We start from the raw sequence: 27,505 nt of genomic DNA, 5'->3' as shown, positions 1-27,505 counted from the left end.
GGCTGCAAGCACTTACTTGAAGAACATCCAAAAATTAAAATTAAATCAAAAAATTTCGGCGCTTATGTTATATTACAGAAAAACAATGAATTTATGATTGATAAACAATGAATACAGTCTGCGCTGAGCAGCAAATTTTCAGCAATTTATAGTAATAATAAACGAACAAACACAAAACTTTTTCGTATGTAATTACACTATAATAATATTGGTATATTTGGGGAAAAAATACCCCTGAGGGGCTTATAATCATATTCCATAAAATTTTAACGGTCCAATTATTCTATTTTGACTATAACATGCATATTTTTTGGCGTTTCTTATTAATTTCGTATAAATTCTATTTATATTGGCATGTTTTGATAAAAAAAATTCCCAGTGGTGCTTTTTTACTTTATCTACATATGTATATATGTATGTACAATAGATGAAGTTTTGCGATCATGCGAAAATTCTAACTCTAGATTTTGACTGATTCGAACTCAGAATCGATCACTGATATGTATGTGTGTGTCTGTATTTTGGGGATTTCTTAAACACCGTTAGTCCTATCGAACTGAAACTTAGTATTGGTTACTGAAATTCTTATCGACACGACGTAAATTTTAAAGTTGACCGGAAATGGTACCTACCCTTATAAGTGTCCCCTTTTTTTTAAGTTTTTGAATTAAATTATCTCCCAAACCGCTAACTGAATCGGACTGAAATTATTTTACATGTAATAGAAATTATAAATTTTATCACCAAATGTTTTTACTTTTTTATTAGTACTTTTTAAAATTCATTTCATTTAAGAAAATATGTCACTAAAATCGTTCTTTCGTTACGATTTATCAAGCAGAAGCATAAAAAATCTTGCAAATTTGTTTTTACTCATACCCATTCAAATCTTTCGCGTACTACAATTTAAGAAATACTGTCTCACATGCTTCAATGACTGCAAAATACAATAGATATCCATTTTTTCACGCCATTAATTATTCCACACTTTGCTCATACTAAAAACACCAATTAATAAACTATTGGGTAATCATATGTATGTATGTATGTACATCGTTGCAATTACTGTACCTGAGCACGGTTTCCATTATAGCTGAGCGTGAGAGTGACACTATCAGCCGTCGGCCTGCGTAACAATTTCACCACAGTACTATCAGCCAGACGCATTTCAGGATTGGACTCGGCAGACATGACGAAGTCCTCGGTCCTCATGTCTTCGACGCGCCGCAGCTGCCCAGTACCCAGTTGTATGAGAGCACCGCGGCTGAATCTACCGGGAGGCGGAATTCGTTCTCGACTCAGAAGCCTGTGCTTCAAAGATCCTTCCTTGCCCCTGGGAGCACTGGGCGGAGACCGTGAGGGTAAGGCGGCTGGGGCAGGGGGTGGTGCGGGAGCGACTGAGGGCGCAGGCACCGGAGGCAGAGGTGGTGGAGGAGCTATTGGAGCCGGTCCGTGGTACGGTCCATAGTAGGAAGAGTAGGGGTGGGGTAGGAATCTGGCGTAAGCACCCGGCACCGGTGGGTACGCGGGTGCCGATGACGGTGTCTCCTCGTCCTCCCGATGCCTGGGTATGTGCTGCTGCTGGCTCTGCTGCTGCTGCTGGGGGTGGGACAGCTGCAGGCCCGAAGAGTGTGGGATGTGCGTCTGATGGTGGTATCGGCCATATGGGGTGGTTCGAGGCAAAGGTCGCAAGAACTCCGGCACGGGGGGGGGCTGGCCCAGCACTTGCCCCAAACCGCGCCCCTGGCCCTCCACCGCCACACTGCCCGAAATCATCTGCTCACCTGTAAGATATCAAAAGTCAAAATAAATAACAGAATTGATAAATAAAAAACATTTCTCGAAATGTGGTAAACGGAATATTTCGCACATTGTGATCTGGCATTCGAGTTCTCGTTAGTATGATAATTCACGTGGTTGACTCTCGATGGATGGAATTTTCTGGTGCCAGATGTTACGCGATCGAGATTTTAGTGACGTGTGCGAGATTGCTTTGTGCGGAATAATCACCGAACCGAAAATATATGTATATTTGATTGATTTTTGGACGAAGAACTACCTCTATTAGTAAAACATTAATTATTTTTTGCATAGCTAATAATACTTATATACATATGTATGTATGTATCTACATACATATATGTATAGTTGAATATAACAAGAATGGCGTAACTAGTTGGCGTTGTGACTTACTGCAAGTCCTCATACTAATATTAAATGATTTTTGCTAAAAAAATTATGAAATTATATGAAATCTTGAAAATTACCTTTAAGAAAGAAATGAGTCTTAGTATATGTATATATTTATTTATACTTCATTCATATGATATTTTTGCCAATTAGGGCTAAATCAAACGTGCTCATGAACTCCCCCTCTCGAGAGCTGTTCGACTCCTTAACTTACTGGCACATTACTTGGACCTCTTCGATGCCAGTTATGTTGAGTTGGTGGAACACATCCTAAATAGCACGATATAAATTTTTCAATCTTATTTCTTTGTTTTTAATTTTGTGTACATATGTATTTCTTACTTGATTTTTTTTTTTTTTTATGTTTTTTTTATTTATGATTTTTATTATTTTTTTATGATGTTTTTTTTATAATTTTTATGATTTTTATTATTTGTATTATAATCACATTGACGCTTTGGGGCAACCTGTCAAGTCTCTGTGGTATTGATTTTTTTTAAATAAAATAAAATAAATAAAATAAAATATAAATTATTATTAATAAAAGAAAATCATTTTTTATCGGCGAGCAAATCGAGCGATTTGATGGAAGAAATGATATTTTTAAAAAAGCAAATATCATCAGACAATTTATCGACATCTAATTCTACATTTACATACGTATTTTTCAGAATCTAAAAAATCTTGGTATTTCAAATTTTCGTTCTTAAGAGGGCTGGACCCCAGCGCCTTGTCCATACAAACGTATTAGACTTCTTCCTTCCTCAATTATGGCACTAGAGAAATTATTTTTTAATATGCTATTTATGTGTATATTCACCATAGTTATGTTTCAATTTTTTTATTTTTTTGATTTATCAAAAAATCAAATAAATCAAAAATCAATTAAAATTTTATAATTCAGAGAAGAGTATCTTATAAGAGTAAGTATCAACGAGAGAAGAGGGAAGCTGGGGTAAAGTTCCAGGACCCGGACTACTCGAGGGGCCCGTGTCGGGCCAATATTGATATCGCATCTGTTATTTCATACTTTATTATTAATTATTTTAAAAAATAGCAACCAACATATATGTATGTAGGTATTTTTCTAATAGTTCTGATAGATTTTTCGCATAATAAAAATATTTCAATAAGATCTTTATTTTAGTATTTCATAGGACCCGCAATTATTCTTTCAGGTCCCGGGATTCCTCTCAGCAGCCCTGTGTGTCTACTGGCATTTATTTATAAAATGAAAATGTGCACATTGACCTTTTGATATTATGTATTATATAACACAAAGGTAATCCCCCAGTTCACAGTAATAGTAGTGATATAATAATTAATGTATAAATGTATATACATATGATGAGCCGTAAATCATATATTCAAAAATATTATTTCTACAAACATTTACTTGCTTCGAAATTGATATGAATTATTCATAGAGCATAAATTTGATGCTTATATAAGTAACCCGATTTCTTTGTATAATATTATAAGATCAAATGAAAGCCAACAACTGAAAGTATTCATCAACAAACTCTACCCGTTTAAACATTTCATTAATAATCAAAACTTAAGCTTAAAGCTGAACTGATCTAGAGTTTCCTAAAAAGATAACATATACATATGTACATATCTAACGTTTTAATAAAACATAATATCTATATATTTACGGACTTTGAAAAAAGTTTACGCGTTACGAAAATAAACCTATCCCAGAATGAAAATTAGCTATCTACTTTTTCATTCGATAAGTTTTCCGAACAAAAAACAGATAAATTCGTTTGAAATTAAATAAAGTTCATAGACCGTACTCAAAATACCCACCCGCTAATACATAATTACTCATATTAAAGTGGCTCAATTTCCAGAAACGCTTTTTGAGAGCAAAAGCACTCAAATTTGAAAATCCAAAGGCTCACCGAGATCATTTCAAGACTAAAGCTCCGATCTTCGCACCTTTCAAACACTTGAAAATTCAGATTCACAATTAATATCAAATGAAGCACCTGCGAGCTAACTACCAAGAAGCAACATACTCGTAAAGTGTTCGTTAACTCAAGTGTGACACTTCTCAATCTTTTCTAGCTACGACCTGCTACAATATTAGAATCTCAACTTTACCTTCTATGTATGTATATTAATAAATAAACTCGAATGGGAAGAACTAATAATGAATAACTAATAAGTGAAAGTCTAACTGCAGTGAAATTATCCATAATAGTAAATTCACGCCAATACGATGAACTAGAATTGATTGAAAGTGAAAGTCTAACTGTAGTAAATTGACGATCCATCTATGTACATACATATGTTGTCAGTTTTCCCATTCAACAATATCCAGTCCCATACGTATACATCCACTATACAACCCCCCCCCCCCCTTCTCCTATTTAATTCACAATATATTAATCGAACTGTATCAAGAAACCAGTCCAATACTTCCTCTATAACGTATGTTAAATAATTCTGAAATAATTAATTATTGGCGTTAAATAAAAAATAAATAAAATAAAAATTATAATAAAAAAAATTAGGTTGTGACCAACCCATGACTTTATCTACATATGTATTTCAGGAACATAAGAAGGTCACTAAACAAAATTCGATATTGAATCGTACAGACACATTCACACATACCGGCAGCACTATGAAATACTAATAGCTATGACAGCATTTTCGATACAACTTAAGCGCAAATGCATGGAAACTAGCACAAGACAAAAGTTCTATTTCCGGTAGTCGGATTTTGTTAAAAAAATTTTTTTAATTAAAATCACTATTAGTATTATACACAATACATATCAAGAAGATTATAATAATTTTAAAGGTCAAAATAAAATAATGAAATATAGTTTTAAGAAAAAATACTACTTTTCGGTTTACGAATTCTGACCAAAACCTTATCAGCTCTATTTTAGTACATGAAAAATTCAAATATAAATTTTCAGCTTGATACGTCCAGGGGTGTGGACAGAATCGTGGTCACAACATTTATTACCTTTCTAAGAGGAAAAAATTCCACTTTCGTCTTATTAAATTTAGTTATTTTTTTTATTTTCATCACATTAATACAAAAAATTATACTTGATTTTTTTCGTGAAGACGACACATAAGGGGTCGAAAAAAATAGTTGAAGAAAAATCGAATTCGAGTAAACTGCCACTTCCGGTTGACGGATGCTTACCAAATTTTATACATAACTTGGTATTAAGCTTAAGCTTCTATATATGAAATTTCAGTTCAATAAACTAAAAGATTTCTGAGAAAAACATAAAAAACCTCGATTCTCTAGATTAAAAGTACTACTAAAAAGTACTCTATTACATGTAAAGAAATTCAGTCCGATTCATTTAACGGCTTGAGAGATAAATAAATTCAAAAAAATTAAAAATAGAGGACACCTATATAGGGAGGTACCATTTCCGGTCAACTTAAAAATTAAAAAATTAAAAAAATATTTACGTCGTGTCGATAAGAATTTCAGTAACCAATACTAAATTTCAGTTCAATAGGACTAACGGTGTTCAAGAAATCCCCAAAATACAGACACACACAGTTCGAATTTTGGCATGATCACAAAACTTCATTTATTGTTACTAAGTACATAGATAAAGTAAATCTGTCAAAATTCAACTGTTATATTACAGTTGGTGCACATTGTTGAAAGTGTATTTGCGCTTGTAGAGATATAATTTACTAGTTGAATTGTATTCATATATGAATGACCTAGAACGCTAGTTGGAATATACATATATTTCGACTGTAACTTATATAATAAAATCGGCATCCCCTTCTTCTCATGCTAGTTGGGCTAGTCCGAATTTGTAGATTGTTGCTACCATATATACATATGCTTGCGGTTTGTAATTAATATCTGCATATCTACATTGTGTTTGCACATGTACATACATATATACGAGTACACAGTTGGCAAGTTTAACTATTAGGAAGATTCTCACGGGTCAGTAGTGAGCCGCGAGCCGTATAATGAGAAGCTCTGTGACTAATACATAATACACACAAGAAGTCGGCGAAACCAGTGCCGTGAATGGCTCGCATCGTCAGGGGCAAACAGCCGTAGGCGACGTTGCAGACGCGGGCGGCCCACAACACCAATTAATTAAAGCGATTATGTAATCGAGCCGCAACACAACTCCATTTCTATCATTTCGACTTACATAGATGTGAAAAACTATGGCGCATGAATGAACCTTAAACATGTGTAGTACGCAGCGTATATGAGAAGTGAAATTCTTCAAAGGTTTTCCGGACGCGACCTTCCGCTTTCCCTAGGTTACGATTTGTCTACGTTCCCCTTTACGAATTCAATGTCAAAGTCGTCACGTGCCACTGGCCCACCCCGTCTCGATTTTCACCTCCCCTCCTGCCACCCATGCTGACCCCAAGCTTCCCATCGTCGGGAGCGACCTTCTCCACCCCTGTGTTCCGCAACCTTACTCGTACTAAAATCGATCCGGCGAGAGCCTCGGAAAACTGTGTCGATCACGAACAGTTTTCCCACTACTAGGAAATGTTTTCTAGATGTGGTGATTCCCAACAGTCGACGAAAAAACAAATCATATTTAAACTAGGCTGGCAGGGATACGTACTCAGAATGCCCGATAAGTTACTGAAGAGGAAAACCCGAAAAAATGTGGGGCTATCCAAAAATGAATTTGGATAAATCAATCTGTGAAAAGTTAGACTAGAGTGGAAAACAGGTACGCAATGTATGTATATATGTATGTACATGTACATAGCCAGCAGGATGGCTTAATGGTAGCGTGTATGTTTAACACCAAGTGATCAGTGGGTTCGATCCGCCATACTGCTGGTTAGATTTGGGGGTATTTGTGACCCCAAACCGATCGTTTCTTATCAGAGTTTGCCAATTTTATCTGATCGTTGTTGAAACGGTTCCTCAAAATTGGTAAAACTCATCTTTCCTGTTGTCACAAATCTTCTATATTTATTGTGCGTATAATTTGTAAAAATTATGTACAAAATCTAAATCCATATACATATGTCACAACGGATTAATTATTTAATTGTTATTTGGTGTTCTTCAGCTTCTGGAAATACAGTGATTTATGTAATAATAAAATTCTGCATTGTTTATAATTAATTGTCCAGGAAGGCGCATTGGGGTCTTCCTGTCAAGCCTTCCTGGTATATAAATATATATATGTAAAAATAAAATTAAAATAAATATGATATAACTGACTAAGTATGTATAGACAACAAATTGGATTCAAAGTAGCGACGTTGTGATAATGTTTACTCTTTAAAAAGGCATCCATCATCCATACTAATATTGAACAAATTATTATTCAATATATGAGCCGTTATATTTGAAAGTGGCATACGTCAACTTTTCTTCATTTCGAGTAATATTTCGCAAAACATTTAATATAATATTTTGCGTTTAATTATATTTAAAAATACTGGAGGCCTGTAATGCGTATCATTATTATGAGTTTCAGAGATTCTGGACTATCGAATTGAAAGAAGTGATAGCAATATGTGAATTAATTCAAACAGAAATAGTGTTTTTGGAACTGAAAATTGGACTTCCGCCACTTTCAAACATAACTCATATTACGTTAATCAAATATTAGCCAGCAGCATGGCTCGATGCTTGCGTTGATACTGTCACCAATTCGATCCCGTGAGCTGACCGCGATTGAGAAAACTTTATTTTGCGTATAATCTTTAATGCTGCTCCAAGTTGATCGTTTCCTATCAGAGTTGGCCAATTTATTTGATTTCATTGTTGAAGCGGTTCCTCCATCAAATTGGCAAAAACCGTCCTATCCAATATTTGAATATGATTTCAAAAATGTATTATTTATAACATGATGTCTCGCTTATTGTCTTATATATATAGTATTTGTATTATGATTTTATGTATGTCTGGTAACAAGGACGCGTTAGAGTATTCTGAAATGTCACTGTGGCTAATATGTAAATAAGTAAATAATACGTACGTTAGTATTTTAAAAGTAATCTGAGACAACAATTTGAATTACTCAAGGGTTTGTTTTACAATTCCATAATGCATTGAATTTGAAATATTTAATTTTTTTATTAAGAATTAAACTATTTATTTTCAAACGTTTTAGACTTGATTTAGTATTTATCAAAAACAAACATACAGATCACATGATGAAGGTCACTAAAAATATAAAAAATTACCAAGGGTTAAAAATAATAGCACATTATACATATGTATGTATAATGTAGTATTTAAGAAGCCGTTTCTACTTCAAGAAGGAAAAAAAAGAAAGAATAAATTTTCCTTTTTTTATATTCTACAAGATAAAATTACGAACATAAAAAATTACTCGTGTGGGTGGTTTCCTCTAAGCATTACGTCCTTGCGAACTGTATCGTAAATCTTGAGTGCAATGAACGAACGACCGACTCAAGAATAATGTAGATACAGAGAAAAGCAAAAGTTCAAGGGCCCAAACTATAACATTGAATATTTAGTAGCACAAATTAGCCGAGTACGATTCTACAGAACGAATCGCATTTCATTAAATACAAACACACATGAATAAGTTAGCGATCAATTGAACCCCCCTCCCCTCGCAAACAACGCGAATGAAATAAAAAATTTTAATTATACCTACTATTATTATATAATACACTCTTCTGTATAACTTCCGCACTCATCCGAAATTGGCTGAGGATACTCTTACGCTCCTTACACATGCAAATCAACCCACGCACTCGCGAATGCGTAAATAGACAAAAATTTATGGATCATATGTATACGCGAACATAATTATTTCCCGGTATTCCGTCAAGTTTGGCAAGCGGCGTGTACGCTCGCGTGAAAACAGGTGAAACACCGCGTAAAAATATGAATGACATGAGCTGAGGGAATTAGTGGAGAGGGGCGTGGAGTGACGGGGAGGGAGTCGAGAGATGGGGGAGGGGTGGAGAGTGAAGGGGAGGGGAATGCCTGTCGTCAGGCGGCCTTGCGAGGTCACACGCGCGCCACTGGGCTGCTCAAGTCGAGCAAAGCGGACCATTATAAAAAACTTGAATGTATTCAATTTTAGATACAAATTCTCTGTATAGACCTGTAAAAAAAAATTTTTTACAGATTTTTTAATATTTAAATTCTTCATATATTTAGATGCATTAGAAGTATCGTAATGTCGGAGATTTTGAGTCGCTTAAAAAAAACGACCCCAACTTCGAGTCCGATTTTTGTTTCGGTGTGTTTACATCCCAAATGTGAATCGCTACCAGGATAACCGCGGCTACGAAAATCGCTCGCGCGAGTCTCCTATCGCACAGGTAAATTGCCGTACAGAAAACTGCCAAAATATTGCTCGGCAAATGCTTTTTTTATACGAGATTTGAGCAGTTTTGAGCAATACTTGGGCAGTTTTCTGTACGGCAATTTTCCTGTGCGACGAATTTTCGTGCGCTACGCTAACGACGAGTCAAAGAATTGATTTTAATTATTTCCATCTTTCGACTTTCCATTAAGTCACTTTCCTTGCAGTGACGGCCACCGTTTTAGAGAGGTAGAGTACTTAGTATATTTCTGTTATTGCAAAAATGAAAAATTATACTCATCATTATTTTTTTTATATATGTATATATTTTTTATTCATACCTAGTCCACTGTTTTTAAAGTCACGGCACACCACTGGTGGTTATATATGTTAATGTATATTTATTTAAAAATTATCTTATTATAAAATATATGAATAAACTTATAAAAACAAATTAAGATGAAAAAACTTTTTAAAAATACTTAGTTCTAATTTTCAAGAATTTTACGACTTTTGTGTAGTAAAATTTTTTACAATTTTTTATATATACAATATATTATTTTTGTTTTGAAGCCAATAATGTTAAACCTTGTTTTTAATTCGGATACGAAATTATTCTGAAAATTTATTTTTTTACCTGTGTTTGTATAATCAAGCGCACAAATGACACACAAATGTTTTACACTTACTACTAAGCTGAGCTTATGTATGTATGTATATAAAAAAAAAAATTTGAATGGGCTGGCGGCAGTGAAAATTTTTTTTTTTAGAATTTTCATATTATTTTTTACGGATATCTCGTGATACATAACATCTTTTATTCCGAAATTCACTGTTTTCAATGTACTCATGTGTGTGTACATACGCACATATGTATGTATATCTTTGAACTTTTTTTTGTTTTTAATATTTTTTATGAAAACATACATGTAATAACTACTATCATAAAGTATAAAGGATATTTCAGAAATTGGACTCTTCTCAATTTGATCTACATAAATACGAGAAAAAGACAAAGATAGAAACGATACGTTTCAGATCTGCATTTGATATTGCTGAGTCACATAAGCCCTACACATTCGTTAGTAATTCAATATTTAAAAGTCACCAATGTTATGCTATATTTTGCTATCTATTAAACTACCCAGAAAAGGTCATTTACATTTTTTTTCAAATTCGAATAAAAATTATTTATTTATAACTACATACATATTAATTTCAAATATTAAAGTTTTAGCTTCAATTTTTAACATTGTATATTGCAATAACTAGTGGTTAGTAGATAAATGTCATCGAATTGAAATACATTTTAATACACTATCTATTCGAGAGGAAATAAAATATCATTTTGATGACTGTGTCTACCAAAATGAATATTTTTCCTAAACTTTGAACCCGTGCAAAGCTGGATGTTTCCGCCAGTAAAATATATTCATAATAGTAGTGATTTCACGATATTATGCCAATAAAAACATTTAACGCGCTAATTATATTTGCAAATCTAATTATAGTATCGTTCCACAATACACTACCGCAAGATACTTGGTAAACCACTTATCGATATTCAGAAGTGTTTTCAATAAGCAAATTTTGCGTATTTATCTTATTCCGCTACATTACACCGTTGCTTACATGTTTGTAGACATTTTTTTATTAATACTTACTTAAATTAACACTCATTAAAAGGGAAAAAGTTTTCAATTTCGAATTTGAAAAAAAACAGCCGTAATTTTTTAACAAGCGTAATTGGAGTGATTTCACTTAATCGGCCGGATCAAATTCAACAAATTTGAAAATAAAATGAAAAAACGATGTTGAAAAATCCGATTGAAGCCTCTATCGTAGCCAAGTTGAAAGATTGTTCAGAGTTTGAAAGACAAAATAGGATAAGATATTGCAGCGTGAATATTGGAAGATCCGTACTCGTCGACCAATAGGTGACTAGCACTCATCGTCCAATCATTGAACAGGACTCAACGGCCAATGAGGTCTCGCGACTATAGTCAATCCGATTGTAGAGTGAGACTTGTGAGAACCGAGCATGCAGTCGCATTCGTACAATGTGTTGTAACATTGTAGGAACGAAAAATTATTTCTCTAGTTTTTTAAATTATTTCTTATTTAACTATGCAATATTATTGCAATATAATTCAATGCAAGGTCTTTAATAATATTATTGTAAGTTTTGCTGTCCATAACATGATGTTGACAATTACTTTTATAGTCACATAATTTCCATTAATATAAAATATACATATATTCTATAAATAAATTAATAATATCACCGACTTACGTATTTTATATCACAATTTTATTAATGTAAATATTTCAAAACACGGAACACGAACTCAAAACTAACAAAAAATAAAAGTCAAATTATACACACGAAAAATGATGTATATATTTCTTGACCAAAATTCAAAGCGAAGCTGAAACGAAATGTAATTGGCCATCGCGAGTCGAGTGAGAGGTGAATGCGATGGCATGTAAATAATAAGGTTCGACTATAATAGCTTTCAGTAGTACAGCAGCATGAACTAGTGGTTAGCATATCTTGCTATGGTCAGTGTGGTTACGAGTTCGAGTCACACTAGTTGCTGCTGGCCAGACCTTGGTTTGTGACCACGTCGGTCGTTTCCTATCAGAGTTTGCCAATTTTTCCGATTGAAACGATTCCTGCAAAATTGGCTTTCCCTCCCCATTTCTCTCGCAAAATCTTGAGTTATTATTAGTCTTCGGCGGTGGAGCGTGCTTTTTCCAGGAAAGAGGGCGTTTTGGAACTATTTTCCAGGAAACAGGGAAACAGCAAAAAAAAAAGATTCACCATAAAAATTAACAATGGTGCGCAGGGTCGCGCCGGCCTCTGGTTATTATGTTATATCTAGAGGTAGGACCGGAAGCGCGCCGTCTATTGTTCCATTATTGTAAATGCTTTGTAAAAAAGGTTCGGCACACCTTTAACAATGCATTTACAACATGTGAACAATGAACAGCGCGCTCTGGGTCCGCTCTTTAGTTCTTGAGGTTCGTTGGGTTTCTCTCCATAGATGTCTCTGTGGATGATTATTGTATAAAGTTCGTATTGTTGTATAAATATTTGTTGATCGTTATTGTATACATACGATGTTTGCAATTCACTTCACTATGTTTGGCCATATATTTCACGTATAATTTCGAATTATGTATATAATTTTGCGTGCGTTTCTTGATCTGTATAGTACACTCGTCGCATTGGAGCGATCTGTAATGACGAATGTATGCACATAGATTGATTGTGTAAAATTAAAATAAAATATAAAAGGCCGGCGGATTGCTCCATTTAGTCATTCGAAGCTGACAGTCCAAGATGTGAACAATGAAGTACTTCTACCATTCACTCTCCCTCTTGAAAACCAAAGCAACAAATATCGGAAATCTTGGATATCAAAACTCACTGATATTGTTGTTTTTTTTTTTTGCTTCACTATTCCAACTTAATTTTCTGGTAAAGCGCAAATTTATTATTACAAGACTGGCAAGTTGCTGCTATGTATGCACTTTTGATATATACATTGTATATCTAATTGTGACGGTGCACGGGCGCCATTTTAGCCTGGATTAGCTCACAATTCGCAATTTGCATGCAAAAAAAGTATTTAAATTAACTGGTATTGATTTTCAGGTCTTGTAGGGGTTGGTTGATCAGAGCATTTGCGAACCAACAACGCAACGTGTCGTCGAGTCGATAACGCCCACATCCACCGGTTAAAATGTCACAACGGAACGCGAACAAGGTTCAACTATTTTTAACCAAATTCACCGGTGAAACGGTTCCAAAACACGACAACGCGCTCGAGACCGGCAAAACTTAATTGGGTACATGTTATTACGTGCGATTATAAATTTCACGTCACCTCCACACAACCAATAACCAATATAACTATGTATAATATGTGGAATTCAATTTGTGAAGGGAGACGCAGTAGGTGGTCAATGAGACTCGTTTAGCGCTTTAAGTCACATTTATGTTTCGAAGCGCATATGTTGCTTGGTCTGAGTTTGAAAACTAAATCCTATATATTTATAGTGGCTGTAATATTGCAAATCAACTATGTACTACACAAAAATTGGTCAAACAGGGTATTTGAAACGGGACGAAAATAGTTCAAAAGAGAACTTGCGTATTTAAAAAATCAGTTAATTGTTTGATTTGAGATATTGTGTGCGGCGGAAGAACGGATTCCGTTGACACCTCCTATCTAATGTATTTATTTATTACTAGTGTTTTTACCAGTGTCGCTCGTTATTTGTAATATAAACCGCTTAAACATAGCTAATCTAATAGTAAACATTTAATTTAATTTATTTGAATAGTTTTATTTTATTTAAATTATTTGAACATTCATTTGTTTTTTTAATAAATTTAACGTCAATGATTCTCCCACCAAAACCATACATACACAGTCTCTTTCGAAATTATATATTAGATTGCTAATATGCGTTAATAAACGGACACGAGTTAGTTTTAATTAAAAACTACAAATTTTTTCTTAAATTTTACAGATTGCAAAAAACTCTAAACACCATTTCAATTCGTATTAAATAATTGCATCAATTTGTATGGAATATATAGCGAAAATTATGTATTATAGATTGAACATACATACATATGTATATTGTATGTAAGTAATATACGATAGCTTTGTGCTTTCACTACCCTCAAAATAATTACTAACTTGGGAATAATTTACAAGAGTTTCGAGACCCGTGGCATAGGCAAGCGATTAGTATCCTTTTAGTAATGGATTACCACAATTTAAGCAAACTGAAATAATAATAAGTATTAAGACGTGCGCGGTAATGAATAATTAAATAAAATATCGGGAAAACATACATATGTAAGTAGCTTTATTCGGTAAAGAGGTAATTATGGAGAGGATAATCTATTTGCCAGCCAGCAGCATAGCTCGGTCGTTAAGCTTCTGCTTAGCGTTGAGAGGCGGCGGATTCGATCCCCGGGCCCGAGCCTCGAATGAAAATGGATTTTTCAGAGTATGCTGTTGGTTAGACCTGGATTTGTGACTTCAGGTTGATCGTTTCCTCTCGGAATTGGCTAAAAATCGGTCTTATGCGATATGTCACCTATAATTTGTTATTAATTAATGTACAATAAATAAGTTTGTGTACAAATTAATAGATGTCTCATTGATTTACCAGTTTTACAGTGTCTCGTAATTCAGTGATTTATATAAAAAAAAATGCTGAATTGTAATTGGTAAATTTGTAATTGACCAGGAAGGCGCATTGGGGTTTACCTGTAAGGCCTTCCTGGTATATATGTAAAATAAAATAAAAATAAAATTTGCAACATATGTATGTACATACATACAATGTATGTACTTGTTTGGCCTTAAGTTTTATGGCTGAATTTCGCATCATTAAAACCTAACTTAAAATTTTGCAACACTAAAACCATACTTCAGCCTGCTCGCACACACGCCAGTAAGACACAATGCAAAACTCAAAATATGTAGAGACTAGTTAAAAAGGGAACGGCAAATCTTCGTGGCTTCCAGTCAACGGAGGGCGTTGCCAGTTCATTGCTAATTCGTACGATATTATTATTTCGACAAGTTTCTCCTACATTTTTTTCAAATATGGGAATTACCGTTATCTTTCACTTTCAAACTTATGTCAATACAAGGATAAAATATCACAGAAAATACCCCAGCGGGTGATTATTGGGACTGCGTGCCGCGGGAAATATGTATAATGTGCACTTGCGTTATTTTTACATGTGCAAAAGTATCTAAAAAAAAACACGTGCCGCGTGCCTCACAGCGTTATCACCCTCAGTGCGAAAACACACAACGGTGCACGTGGCACGTGGTTATTTTTTAGATACTTTTAAACATGCGAAAAGAATGGGCCGTGCCTTGCACACATTCGTGGAACACCCAGCACGCCCCGCCCCAAAATTACCCTCTGGGGTGTTGTCGGTAAAATTATATCCTTGTATTTATCTTTGCTTGACAATGATTGATAACGGTGTATCCCATATTCGAAGAAATGTATGAGACCCACCCACAGCGGGGAGCCATGCATACGATGTGCCGTTAATCGCTGTGTGTTTTCGCCTTTATGCGTACGTGGATTGCCAACCATTCTTATAGACGATTTTTGTTATTACTTGGAGTTTCGGCTACATCTAAATAGTATACTTAAATAAATGAACAACAAAAAACTGCCGCAATCGATTTTTTTCGAATCTCCTTGCAGTTTAAAAAATAACAAAATATCCTTACTACATATGTACATAGCTAGTGTCTGTCGTAAGTAGCAAGTGGTGTAAGCGAGGCTGCGTGGGCGTGCTTTTCCTCCCTCAATACCCGCTCCACTGCCTGCGATGAGCTGTGAGGGTACTACGCCCTCCCTCCCCCACCCCATAATCGACAAACGCCCCCGCCATGAATGAGAGCGTTCTCCCCGCTCCCTCCCATTCGCACCCCCGCCCTTTCCCCTTGCACCCCGTCTAGTACGCGAGCCCGAAATCGCACAGCTGGAGACAAACTCCAAACAAAACATCGCAAAATACCGACACTGAAAGCCTTGGAATTTGCACTATCGAATAGGGGCTGTAGCCTGCGCAAGAAAGTAACAGTATAATTCATGATACATTTTCAATGAATGTTTCCAATAGGCTATGCGTAGAGTCTCGAATGTTCATATGTACTATATGTCACAGTTGAAGTGTATCTTCCAGTTGTAATATATTTTGACTAGTTGGAATATATTCCATCTAACCTGATACCAACTACCGTTATAGTAGAAGTGTATTTTCAGTCGTAATATATTTTGACGAGTTGGAATATATTCCGTCTAACCCACGTAAGTTGATTCACATGGCGAATTATGTACATTCCAACTGGTCAAAATATACACATTACAACTGAAAATACAGTTCAAACCACAAATTGGTACCAGGTTAGATAGTTGGCAACAGATTAACGAATATAATCAAAATAAAACCCGTTTCAACAAACCAAACTCAATGAAATCAAAATTAAAAAAGCTCAATACAAAATGAACATGTTAAATGCAGACTATCAAATTACATATGTACATATACATATATGTATTCATATAGTGAGCCATTCCATGATTTCCATTTCATAAAACACAACCATATTCAACTCTGTTAATAATAGATTTTAAATCAAAAGCTTCGTACAAAGCGTAACATTGCCCGATCGATTGTACATATGTTGACTTCGAAGCTTTACAAAATGAATTAATACATACATAAATATGTACATACATTCAACGTAAAAGCATTGCAGAATTTATACAAATTCAAATAAATCCAAAATTGCATTTCCAGGAATAGTTGCATCTCCCCGCTGGTAATAATGCAACGCTTATCGTATAACTAATTATATATAAATACATACGTATGTACTTAACAAGTATAAATACAATAAGTTTATTTGTTAGTTTGAAAAGACAAAGAGCGCAAATATATATATATATATATATATATATATATATATATATATATATATATATATATATATATATATATATATATATATATATATATATATATTGTGAATAAATAAGCAACATTTCCGGGTCAAAAATATACATGGTAGAACGAAATTTTGAATTATTATTTTTTTCGCATGCTAAATATATACATATGTAATAATAATGTACCGGAGCGAAAAATGCGAATTTTGGATTGACCTAGTGGAAAACTTGCGTTATATTACGGAAACGTTTTTGTTTTTAAAATTAAGATAAATATCCAAGTTTCATTTTCAAAATAATAAGTCGGAACCGAAGTCGTCACCAGAATCGGAATCAGAATCAAAATCGATATATTAACTTCGGAAATTAGTTGGTTTTTTTTTAACTACATACATACTTGTCGATGCACTCACCACTAGGGATTGCAAAAATACCGAAATTTCCGATACCAGTATTATCGAAATAAAAAAGAGCGATATCGGTATTACTGTTACTTTCGGTATGTTTTTTAATTCATTAATTTATAATAAAAAAAACATTGCTTCCGATATCCCGAGCATTGCTTTCATGTTTCAACATGTTTAATGAAAAATACGCCAAACCCCAACAATCAAATGGGTGCACCTCACGGGATCGAATGTGAAATGCACAAAAAACCAAAGATCGAAAATCGAAAGATCAAAAAAAAAGGGTGCATGGTAAACGGTACATACTCACGTACATACTCACTTAATTTGTGCGAGCAGGATACAACAGAAACAAGAGGAACATGCTTTTCCTCCCGTATTCTGCGCGCGCACATTAATATTTTCTAAGATCTTTCGATTTTCGATCTTTGCCTTCCGATATTTGGTTTTTCGTGCATTTCACATTCGATCCCCTGGGGTAGACTCCAATCAAATACAAGATATTCGGGTACAAAACTGTAAAGTGGCTACATACGTCCAGGATTATAATGTTTCGTAGCAACTAGTGTTTTTGTTTGTGTGATTTAATTTTAGTTTCTTTTTTTTTTTGCAATTCCGACTTATCAGATACCCAATCATCGCTCACTGGAGATGCAAACGAAGAGTCAACCATCAGCTGGGGAATTAGTTGTTGTTGAAAGACAATTTTTTTGTCCATACACTACATAATTAGAAAAATACTCCCTGTCGTGTAATAATTGTATATGTATGTATATCGTACTGAAAAGTGTATCAAATAATATATTTTATCACATTATCAGCAGTTGTAAACATTTTCTTATTTAAATTAAAATTGAAAAAGTTTGCGAACTTGAGATATTTTTTAATTACGTATTGCCTAACATTGTAATTAACGATATGCATAGGTAAACAGAAAAAATTAAAACAATTTTACAGTGTGGCGTGATAAAATAAAGATAGATCGAAAACAATTTTTAAAATAATAACTTTTCGTATTTTTTAGCCATGGAGATATCGTTTTCGACCAATAAAATGTACCAATATGAAAAAAATCGATTCTATCGGTATTTCTTTTTTAATACCGGTATTACGAACGGCTTATTTTCGGTCAAATACCGATACTAACGGTAATGGTACTTTCGTTATTGCAATCCCTATTCACAATACTTCATAACTACAAAAGTGCACGTATATCTACGGCCAATAATAGTATACTACGGGAGGCAGGCAATAATAGTACAGGGGGCAGAGGGGGAGGAGTGGGGGGCGCACGTGCGACTTCGCCCCCTTAGCACAAATGTCAAAAGGGAGGCTCTCTCTCTCGTACGGGGCCATCGATTGAGCCTCTGCAACCGTCCTATATATAGACCCACCCACCCACCTGTGGCCGCCACCCACCCCATTCCTCCCCCCCTCCCCCTCACCACACAAAACCAACCACCTCATCAATCGACCTGAACGAGAAAACGGGTGGTGGGTGTGAATAAAAGGGTGTAAGAAGTGGGGCGGCAAAATACGCTCACACAAACAACAACAACTTCTGTACGTTGCTTTGAAATCGGATAAGATCTTTGAATTATGTAACTATTCTGGGCTTTTCGAAAACTGCGTGCCAGTTGCCGATTTCAAATTAATCATATTATATTTTATTTGCGACGATTAGCGTATTCGAACGTTTCGAAAGAAACCCGATGAAATTGGATAACAATAAGATCGCCTAATTAAATGTGCGCAACGATGCGAATACATTTTAACAATGTACGCTCGTATTGAATTTCAATAATCTCGCATTTAAATGACAGATATACATACATACATGCTTTAATTAAATCTTGTCATTGGACAAAAGAAACGAAGAATTGTCATCGAGTCATGACGCCTAAACTGTTGGAGTGATTCATTAGGATTAGGATTAATGAAGTGATGTTTATAATTGCTGAAGAAGGCGCATTGGGGTTTACCTGTTAGGCCTTTTTGGTGTATACATACATACATATGTATAAAGATAAAAAAAAACTAGATAAGGGTCAATTACATTAAATGCAAAGTACTTGCGTTGACAGTGTATAAATTGCAAGAACATCCTTATGCGGTTGTTGCATAATTTAAGTAAGAAAATAATTCCAACAAAATAATACTTAATTTATTTTAAAAGAAAAGTCGCGTTTGGGCAACTCAGCATTACATAAATTCGTTCACACTAAACATAACGCGAGGATGTTCGTCCACACTGACTCCAGTATAATACGTATATACAATATTATATCATAACTATTGTTGTACCCGATGACATATCATCGCTTGGGTGTTAGCATATTAAGTTATTAAATAATGAAAAATTAAAACAAATGTGTCGGTTCGATCCGCACGCGGCCGAATTTTTTTCAAATACCTTTTAAATATATTTAAATTTAATTGTTTAATATGAAACAAAAAGTTAAAAACTACCTATCTACATACATGTAAACAATATAAAACACCAATATAAAAATTAATTAATTAAATAAATTTTCAATAGATGGCGGTAAATTCACTGCCTGGAGGAAAAATTGGTAGCAAATAATATATATATATATATATATATATATAGAAGTTTTTTCTTTTGTTCTATCTTCGTATATGTACGCTTGTAATATCTTCGTATACGTTTTGGCAATGGTTAAGCTGTGACGTACATATAATATGTACATATGTCGAATCGAAACGACTATTATAGTACGGCGAGCGATTTCTCAGACACACACACAGATTACCGTCTTTATATATATAATACTAGTTGTTCAGTATTTGTAATATAAACAGCTTAAACATGGCGAATCTAATAGTAACTATTGATTTGAAATCTAAAAAAAAATATATCGAATCGTCATAAAAACTGTTTTGTTTACGAAGTCCTCTCCGGCGAATGCCCCCGGTGCCCCCCGGGCCTTCACCCCCGGCGCCCTCCGTCCACCGTCCCCATGTCGTCACGGAAATTTTGACTTGTTTTCGAAGCTCCCAACCAAATCCCACCCAACAATATTTTCTTACATACAAAGTCTCTTTCGAAATTCTATATTAGATGATAAATATACGTAGAATAAAGCACACGATCATACGACCCACGACCCACCCTTATTTAGCATGATCAATAAAAGTTTAGTAACTAGCTTGTGCTTAAGCAGCAAATTCATTCATTCAGAAATACATCACGAGTGCACTCAATCGACGTGATGACTTTCATCACTGAACAAACACACAATTAAATCGAATGAACACGAATTCCGCGTCGTACGAGTATGTATTTGACCGACTTACTCAAACATTTTTATTGACGAGTTGTTTCTGTATGTATAATATTATATTACATATATGTAAGCTGCTGGAAGCGCATACATACATATGAACATCAAATGAATTACATACACATATATAAATTTGCCGTGTCAAAATGATTACACACGCGAGTGAGGTAGTGGAAATTTGCAAAAAAAAAAAAAACATTTGTCCAAACAACGCCCCGAATACGTCCTTGAGAATGTTGCAATGGATGCACGCGACTGATTACGAATCCGCAATAAAATCAGTATTTTCACAATTAAAAATGATTATTTAACATTAGTGTGAGCGGTCTTAAAAATACCAAAGCGTCAACTTGATTGATGAAATATTTTTGTAATTCATTCATTAGGTACCGATGCAGCAATACGTACATAGAGAGAAGAAAATCATGCAAGCTATCAACTCAAAATATACACAAATTTGTGCGATTTTTTTCGCATTTATTTGTGCATGTATTTCTTCCAGAGCTGTGAAATGGTTAAAAAAACGCAACTCCGATTTTAAAAATTTGGAAATGTTAAATTTAAAACTTGAATTAAACTTTTCTTTTAATATTTCGCATTTTTTTAGTTATGAATACATATATGTATATGTATGTACACGATGAACCTCTAAAATTTAGAAGAAGATAAAAGTGATGTGTCTCAGATCTGCATACTTTTGGTATTGAAAAATCACTCACGTCGTTAACATGTGCCCTGCGCGTTCATTGGTAATACAATAAATAGTCACAAATACGAAATCGGAGTCGGGGTCACTTGATTTTGAACGACTCCGACTACGTCTTCGGCCAAAATGCCACGACTCCACAACTCAACCGCCTTGATTTTCACACGTTACTGTTTCCATAATTGTCATTTCATTTATTAAGTAAAATTTAAATCGTTTGTACTTCAAAAATTACGTTACAAAATATTCAAATTAATATTTATTTTAAAATATATGACTAAAAGAAATATATGCTAAAACTGAACATTGTATTCGCCACAGAGTGCTAAAATTTTAAAAAGTGTGTGCTAAAAGTATGTACGCGTTTAGTAATAAGCTAAAGCAAATTCCAAACTAACGTATGTACATTTGTAAAAAGAAATTTCTAAATTTGTATTTAATAATTTATTGATAAAAATCAAACTATCTCTTATTATATTTTGCAAACAAATAGAATTTATTAAAATTAATTTTTCAGCCATCATTCAAAAAATCGATTTAAAAAAAAGCAACGTTGAATAAAAAGAGTCAATTAATCAAATTAGTCAATTAATTTACAACGAAAAAATTTACCCACATAAAAAAGGCTTTACATAAATAAAATGTACATCAATCCATAATTTGATTAAATTCAAATTAATATTTTTATCCTCGTTTGCGGTAAAATTCACCGCAAACCTCCCAGGAAATCTCCCAGCTGCAAAATTTGAATTCGCTTGAAAGTCGAAAGGTGACCACTAAATAAAAAGAAATTCGAGTTTTTTATGGTGAATTTGTGTAGCCAGCGGCAAGATCGCCTGCAACCGGACCAGTCCAACCTTGACATTACGAATTTCATAGTGGTTGCGTCATACTTGCTCTCCCGCAACGTACGTACACATCGCAGAAGTCGTCAACCGGCGAGTGATTGAGTGCATCTGCAAAATCACGATAGCGAACAATGCCAAAATCGAGATCCAATGGCGAGAACCCAAGCGAGCTTACTCCAAATGGACACATCACATAAGCGAATGTGTAAGCAACTCAATTTATTCATTATTATGATATTTTAAATATGTACATATGAACGTGCAAGTAGAATTTAGTTTTCAAACCCAACGAGTCACATTTACCGCCACCTTTTGTGTTATTTCATGAGTTAAATCCTTCATACATACATATAAATAAATAGGAAACCTATGTATTGTATTTCCTATATTAAATCATTGGGAAAAATACTTTATATTTAAAAAAATATTTGTGCATTATTTTCAGCGCATTAAACAATCTCGTATTGTGTATCTAATTAAATACTTTGGCATTATAAAGAGACCATTAAAAATATGAAACGATCATACGAAAAAATAGATTTTAGAATTGGAATAGATACAAAAAGTGATATCTGTCAATATTTAATAGGGTTTTTTAAAATGGTCGTTAAATTGGGGCATTATGTAGATCCAGGGCGACATAAGGAAAATTCAACGATTTTTAATTTTTTTTAATGGAAATTCAAAAAAAATGAATGGAAAAATTTGAATGTGAAATATTCAAATATTTCAACTCACCTATGTCGGCAAGGCTTGTCGTTTTGTCACCATTATTCCATCTTTTAATATATGAAGTGACTAGAAATTAACAAATAGCTTTCCTCGATCTTCGTCCACAAAGGGATTTCTCGTTATAGGGCCAATTAAAATACTTCCATTTTCACGGAACTTTTGTCCGGGTTATTTAAATAATCAATACAGGTTTGATAAAATTTATAAAATTAAATACATATTTCGACTTGAATATTTTTAGCGATCGTCGATTTTACAAAATAAAGGACATAAGGGCAATTTTAGAAAATAAATAAATCTATAGGACAAAGCAGTGAAATAAAGAACTGTCTTCTTATATAAATAAAGAACTGTCTTCTTATATAAATAAAGAACTGTCTTCTTATATAAATAAAGAACGTATGGTCAGCGTAAATATATCATACATTGATTACCGGCTTCGCTCAATTGTAATCGGCTTTGGTAGAGAGATAGGATTGTGGTCTCCAAAATGTCGTGTCACCAGTAGTGTCCAAAAGGTTATTACATTGCATATGCACATGCATATTGTACATATTGTATGCAAAATTTGATTCAGATTCGTGCTTCATAGAGATATACCGGTTGAAGTACTGATTTCCCGACCCATTTTGGACGATTTCCAGGTGAGCCTGGTATACGTACATACATATATACAGGAATAAGAGGGAATCATATACGCCGCATATCGAATTAACACACATCCGGAACTCAACGCGAAATTCACTTAAACGCGCATGCACATATGTATTTCACGAAGGGTCAAAGCGCAAGGTAATAATTAGATCGGTTTTGACGCAATTACGTGACAAATTGATTCAATTTGTCTCGCCGATAACTAACTTTGTAGATTGGAGCACGTCGTCACGCATGATCGATGAATCCAATATTGCATCAAATACCTACATATGTACATATATGTGGACTTGCATACTTGTACCATGTAGTGCACAGCGAAATTGCATTGCAGAGGAGCCATTAAAATGGTGCAATCTAATTAACGATGTTTCGTATCGAAAAAAACGAAGCTAAAATCGGACGCTGTCGCCTCGGTTCGAGCGTATCGAAACTGTTTGGTTACGTGCGCAATGAAAAATACATTAACCAGGCATTACAATAATAATTAAATCGTAAATTGAAATGTTTCATTTCGAAGAATTTTCATTTCGTCGTCGATTCCGTTTTTTTATTCTACAGCTGGAGAAGATACATATACTACATGAGTATTACATATACCTATACAATTCTTAATATGTAGAATTCGTTTAAAAGCCGATCGAAAGTTTGCACAAAATGACTTAGTCATTTGAGTAGTGAACAGTGGTTTTCAAGGTAGGCAATCAAAATACAGTACGCGTACCAATAATTTGAAATGTACAAATGCAGAATATTCGAATTTGATTGCACCCAGAGAAATGGTATATTTAAGGACCGGCGGACAAAATAATGGGCTGAAAACCAAACTGGTACAAGTGACATTTAAAAAAAAATATGGTTTTAGTGCTAAAATCATAGCATATATTAAATGCAATTATTTTAGCACTAAGACCAGCTTTTTTTTTAAATGTCCCTGAAAAAATGATTCTATTTTGTCAATTTCTATTGTCAACCATTATTTTTCTTGCTCTCATCCTTTCTCGAACAAAGTAGTTGTCAGGTTGGAGAAGTCCGCGGACCTTTTTACATACCTCTTCTTATTAAATAATTTCGGTAAATAAGTTAGGTGTTAGATGTATGTATGTCTGATAAAAATTTCTCTGTTTGTTCATATTAATCGCAAGAATGGCAAGTGCATCGTTAAAAATTGCACAATGCATTCAAAAACATACAATAAACAACATAGAATACATTTTTATAAGTAAATTTATCATTTAATTAACACATTATTCAATTAACATCAAAGTTTGACAATTCTTAAAAGTTTCATGGCAACCGCCGGCATTCTACATACTACTCAGGGGTGCACCAGAGAAATGTGAAAATTATTTTTAAATAAATGTAAAAAAAAAAAACATTTCAACAATAAATTAGTTATTTGAACGCAACCAGTTATATTCTTGAGCATAAAATTCATTGACGGTGCAGCGTAAAACCTTGGTCAGCTGTCAAACCACTCAAATTTCATTCGTTAGCAGATTTACTTGTGCACAGCAGCAAGTGCATGAATTTATAGTATAGTTTGTCTAGTATCTAAGAGTATCTACGGAATCTAGCGTCGTAAGCTTTAGTTAAAAACAAAACCAAACCAAACAAAAACCAGATATTCTGTATTTTCCTGGCAACGATTGTATCGTGCGAGATCGTCGTGTGCGAAAATTTCAATACCCACACAAGCTATTAATAGATAAGACTTCGTGAACTAAAAGATCTGTAACAATAGTATTTTGTATGCATATGCTAAACATAGTTTACACAAAAGCATTCATCATTTGTTGTCATTTTTTTACAGCCATGCACCTACATAATTATATGAAGCCAACAATTATCCACCTCATTTACTTCCCAGAAGTAAGTCCCGTTACCCCGCAAAGATTTGCCTATATGTACAATCAATTGGGCGATTTATAATAACAATTAATCCTAGCGAAAAACCTTTTAATAGATTTTCAACGAAGAAAAAAATTACATATTGAGTTTGACTTTAAAATAAATTAAATTCAATCAATGTATGTACGCAATTTCCTCCTTATACATATATACATACAATGATATGGAAATCATTCAAGTATCTCTCTCACTACATTTGTCCATAGATATATGTATGTATGTATGTACATATAATAAACATTGTCTACAATTTATCCACAAATCACATCCTTTGAAGCCATTTCAATTTATTCAATAGATCCTAGCCATATTTCTTACTCATTTGGTTCACTTTCAGTACATATGTATGTATGTGCATACATATGTACGAATCATAGAACGTAACATATTTCCACATATTACATATATAAATACCCTGAACCTCACGAAGAAATTTATCATTTAAGACTCATGTTTCGCAACCACACTTCTATGTAAATCTAGCGGCACCTTGGTTTTCTTCTTCCCCTGGTCACTTCTTTATTTCCGTAATGTTAATAATAATTGCATGTGTTTTGCACAGTTCAGATGATCGACACACATTACACAATTCAACGAACAAAATACCGATTCATCATTCATAATTACCCACATAAATAGACAGTATTAAACATAAAATCAAACGTGCCAAAACTATGTCAACGAAATACATACTAGACGATAATAATTAATTTGTAATCAACGCACATGTCAATGTCAAGAAAATACTGTAATATTATTCTCAAACAATAGCCAGTAAAAAACAGTACTCGCATAGAATAATGTCAGGAATATACTTGTATATAAATATATTTACTATACATCATACGTACATACATAATGCGTCAATGGCTCAGGTGTGCGTTAACACAATACCGTCCTCTCGCTGTTCTGGTCTGGTTCAGTTTCATTTAAATTGTATTGTAATTTAAACAAAGATTCAAAACAAAATTTTACACATCCCGATAGATAGTTATGTATATACATATATGTATATGCACATTACGAAACGCTGAAAGCACGTCAATGTTTTAAAACTCGGTACAAAAGTGTGTACATAGACGCTTTCAGTTCCCGAGGATTGTGTATACAAAGCACTCTAGTAAAATAAATTCAGCTGCCAGGATGGCAAACAACCCAAGTGTAGATAACTTTACTATGTTTTATATCTACTTGTGTATACAAATGAAAATATGTCTGTCTCTAGCACATGATGTCTTCCTTAAATCGCTAAAAAAAAACAAGTGACAGCATCACAGAACAGGATCCATTGTTTATGATGCTGGAGCAGCAATATTTTAACAAAATCTGTTAACAAAAATTGCGTCTTATAGCACGATTAGTGTGAAATTTATAATTTGTTTTTTAAATTTATAAACAAACGCTTTTCGATATAATATATATTTTTAAAATTTTAAATAAAAGAAACATTTTTAAGTGAATCGCAAACAAATATCTATTAATTTTTCTGTCATAGCAGTTACACAAACACCAAGCTTTTGCTCGCAAAATAATACAGTCAGTCGAGTGAACCATTTTGTGATTATCACTATTTTTCAAGGATTAAAAATATTATAAAATGGACCACAATATTTATTTTATAACAACGAGTCTTACACATCTTATGTACATACATATGTAATTTTGTTAAAAGCGCATTTTCCTCCACGAAAGATTCTCACATTTAAGTCGAAAGTTTCATCTCTCATAAGTAGTGAGCGGACCCAAAGCGCGCCGTCCATTGCTCAATTGTTGTAAATGCTTTGTTAAAGGTTCGCCGAACCTTTTTTTTTTTTGCACTCTAGCTTTTTAAATACAGCCAAACCGCCCTGATTCCTGGAAAAAGCACGCTCCCTATCCGCGCTCTACTCATAAGCAAAAAATCGGCGTTGGAAGAATGCTTTTCAAATCACAATAGACTGCTCCATTTGTGTTTAAATCA

General features: G+C 33.9%; 1 protein-coding gene across 1 annotated transcript in view; it reads right to left on the bottom strand.

Annotated features, from left to right (window-relative positions):
* Positions 1 to 27,505, bottom strand: part of LOC143914981 (uncharacterized) — a 51,756-nt gene that overhangs the window by 2,466 nt on the left and 21,785 nt on the right. The window contains exon 2 of the mRNA XM_077435440.1: positions 1,072 to 1,784. Coding sequence (XP_077291566.1) covers positions 1,072 to 1,776 — 705 coding nt within the window. The 5' untranslated portion in view covers positions 1,777 to 1,784. The remainder of the gene's footprint in view (positions 1 to 1,071; positions 1,785 to 27,505) is intronic.

Source organism: Arctopsyche grandis, chromosome 1 (assembly GCF_051622035.1).
Source record: "Arctopsyche grandis isolate Sample6627 chromosome 1, ASM5162203v2, whole genome shotgun sequence".
In the NCBI taxonomy this organism is placed as follows: Eukaryota; Metazoa; Arthropoda; class Insecta; order Trichoptera; family Hydropsychidae; genus Arctopsyche; species Arctopsyche grandis.
This window is presented reverse-complemented; position numbering and strand designations above follow the sequence as displayed.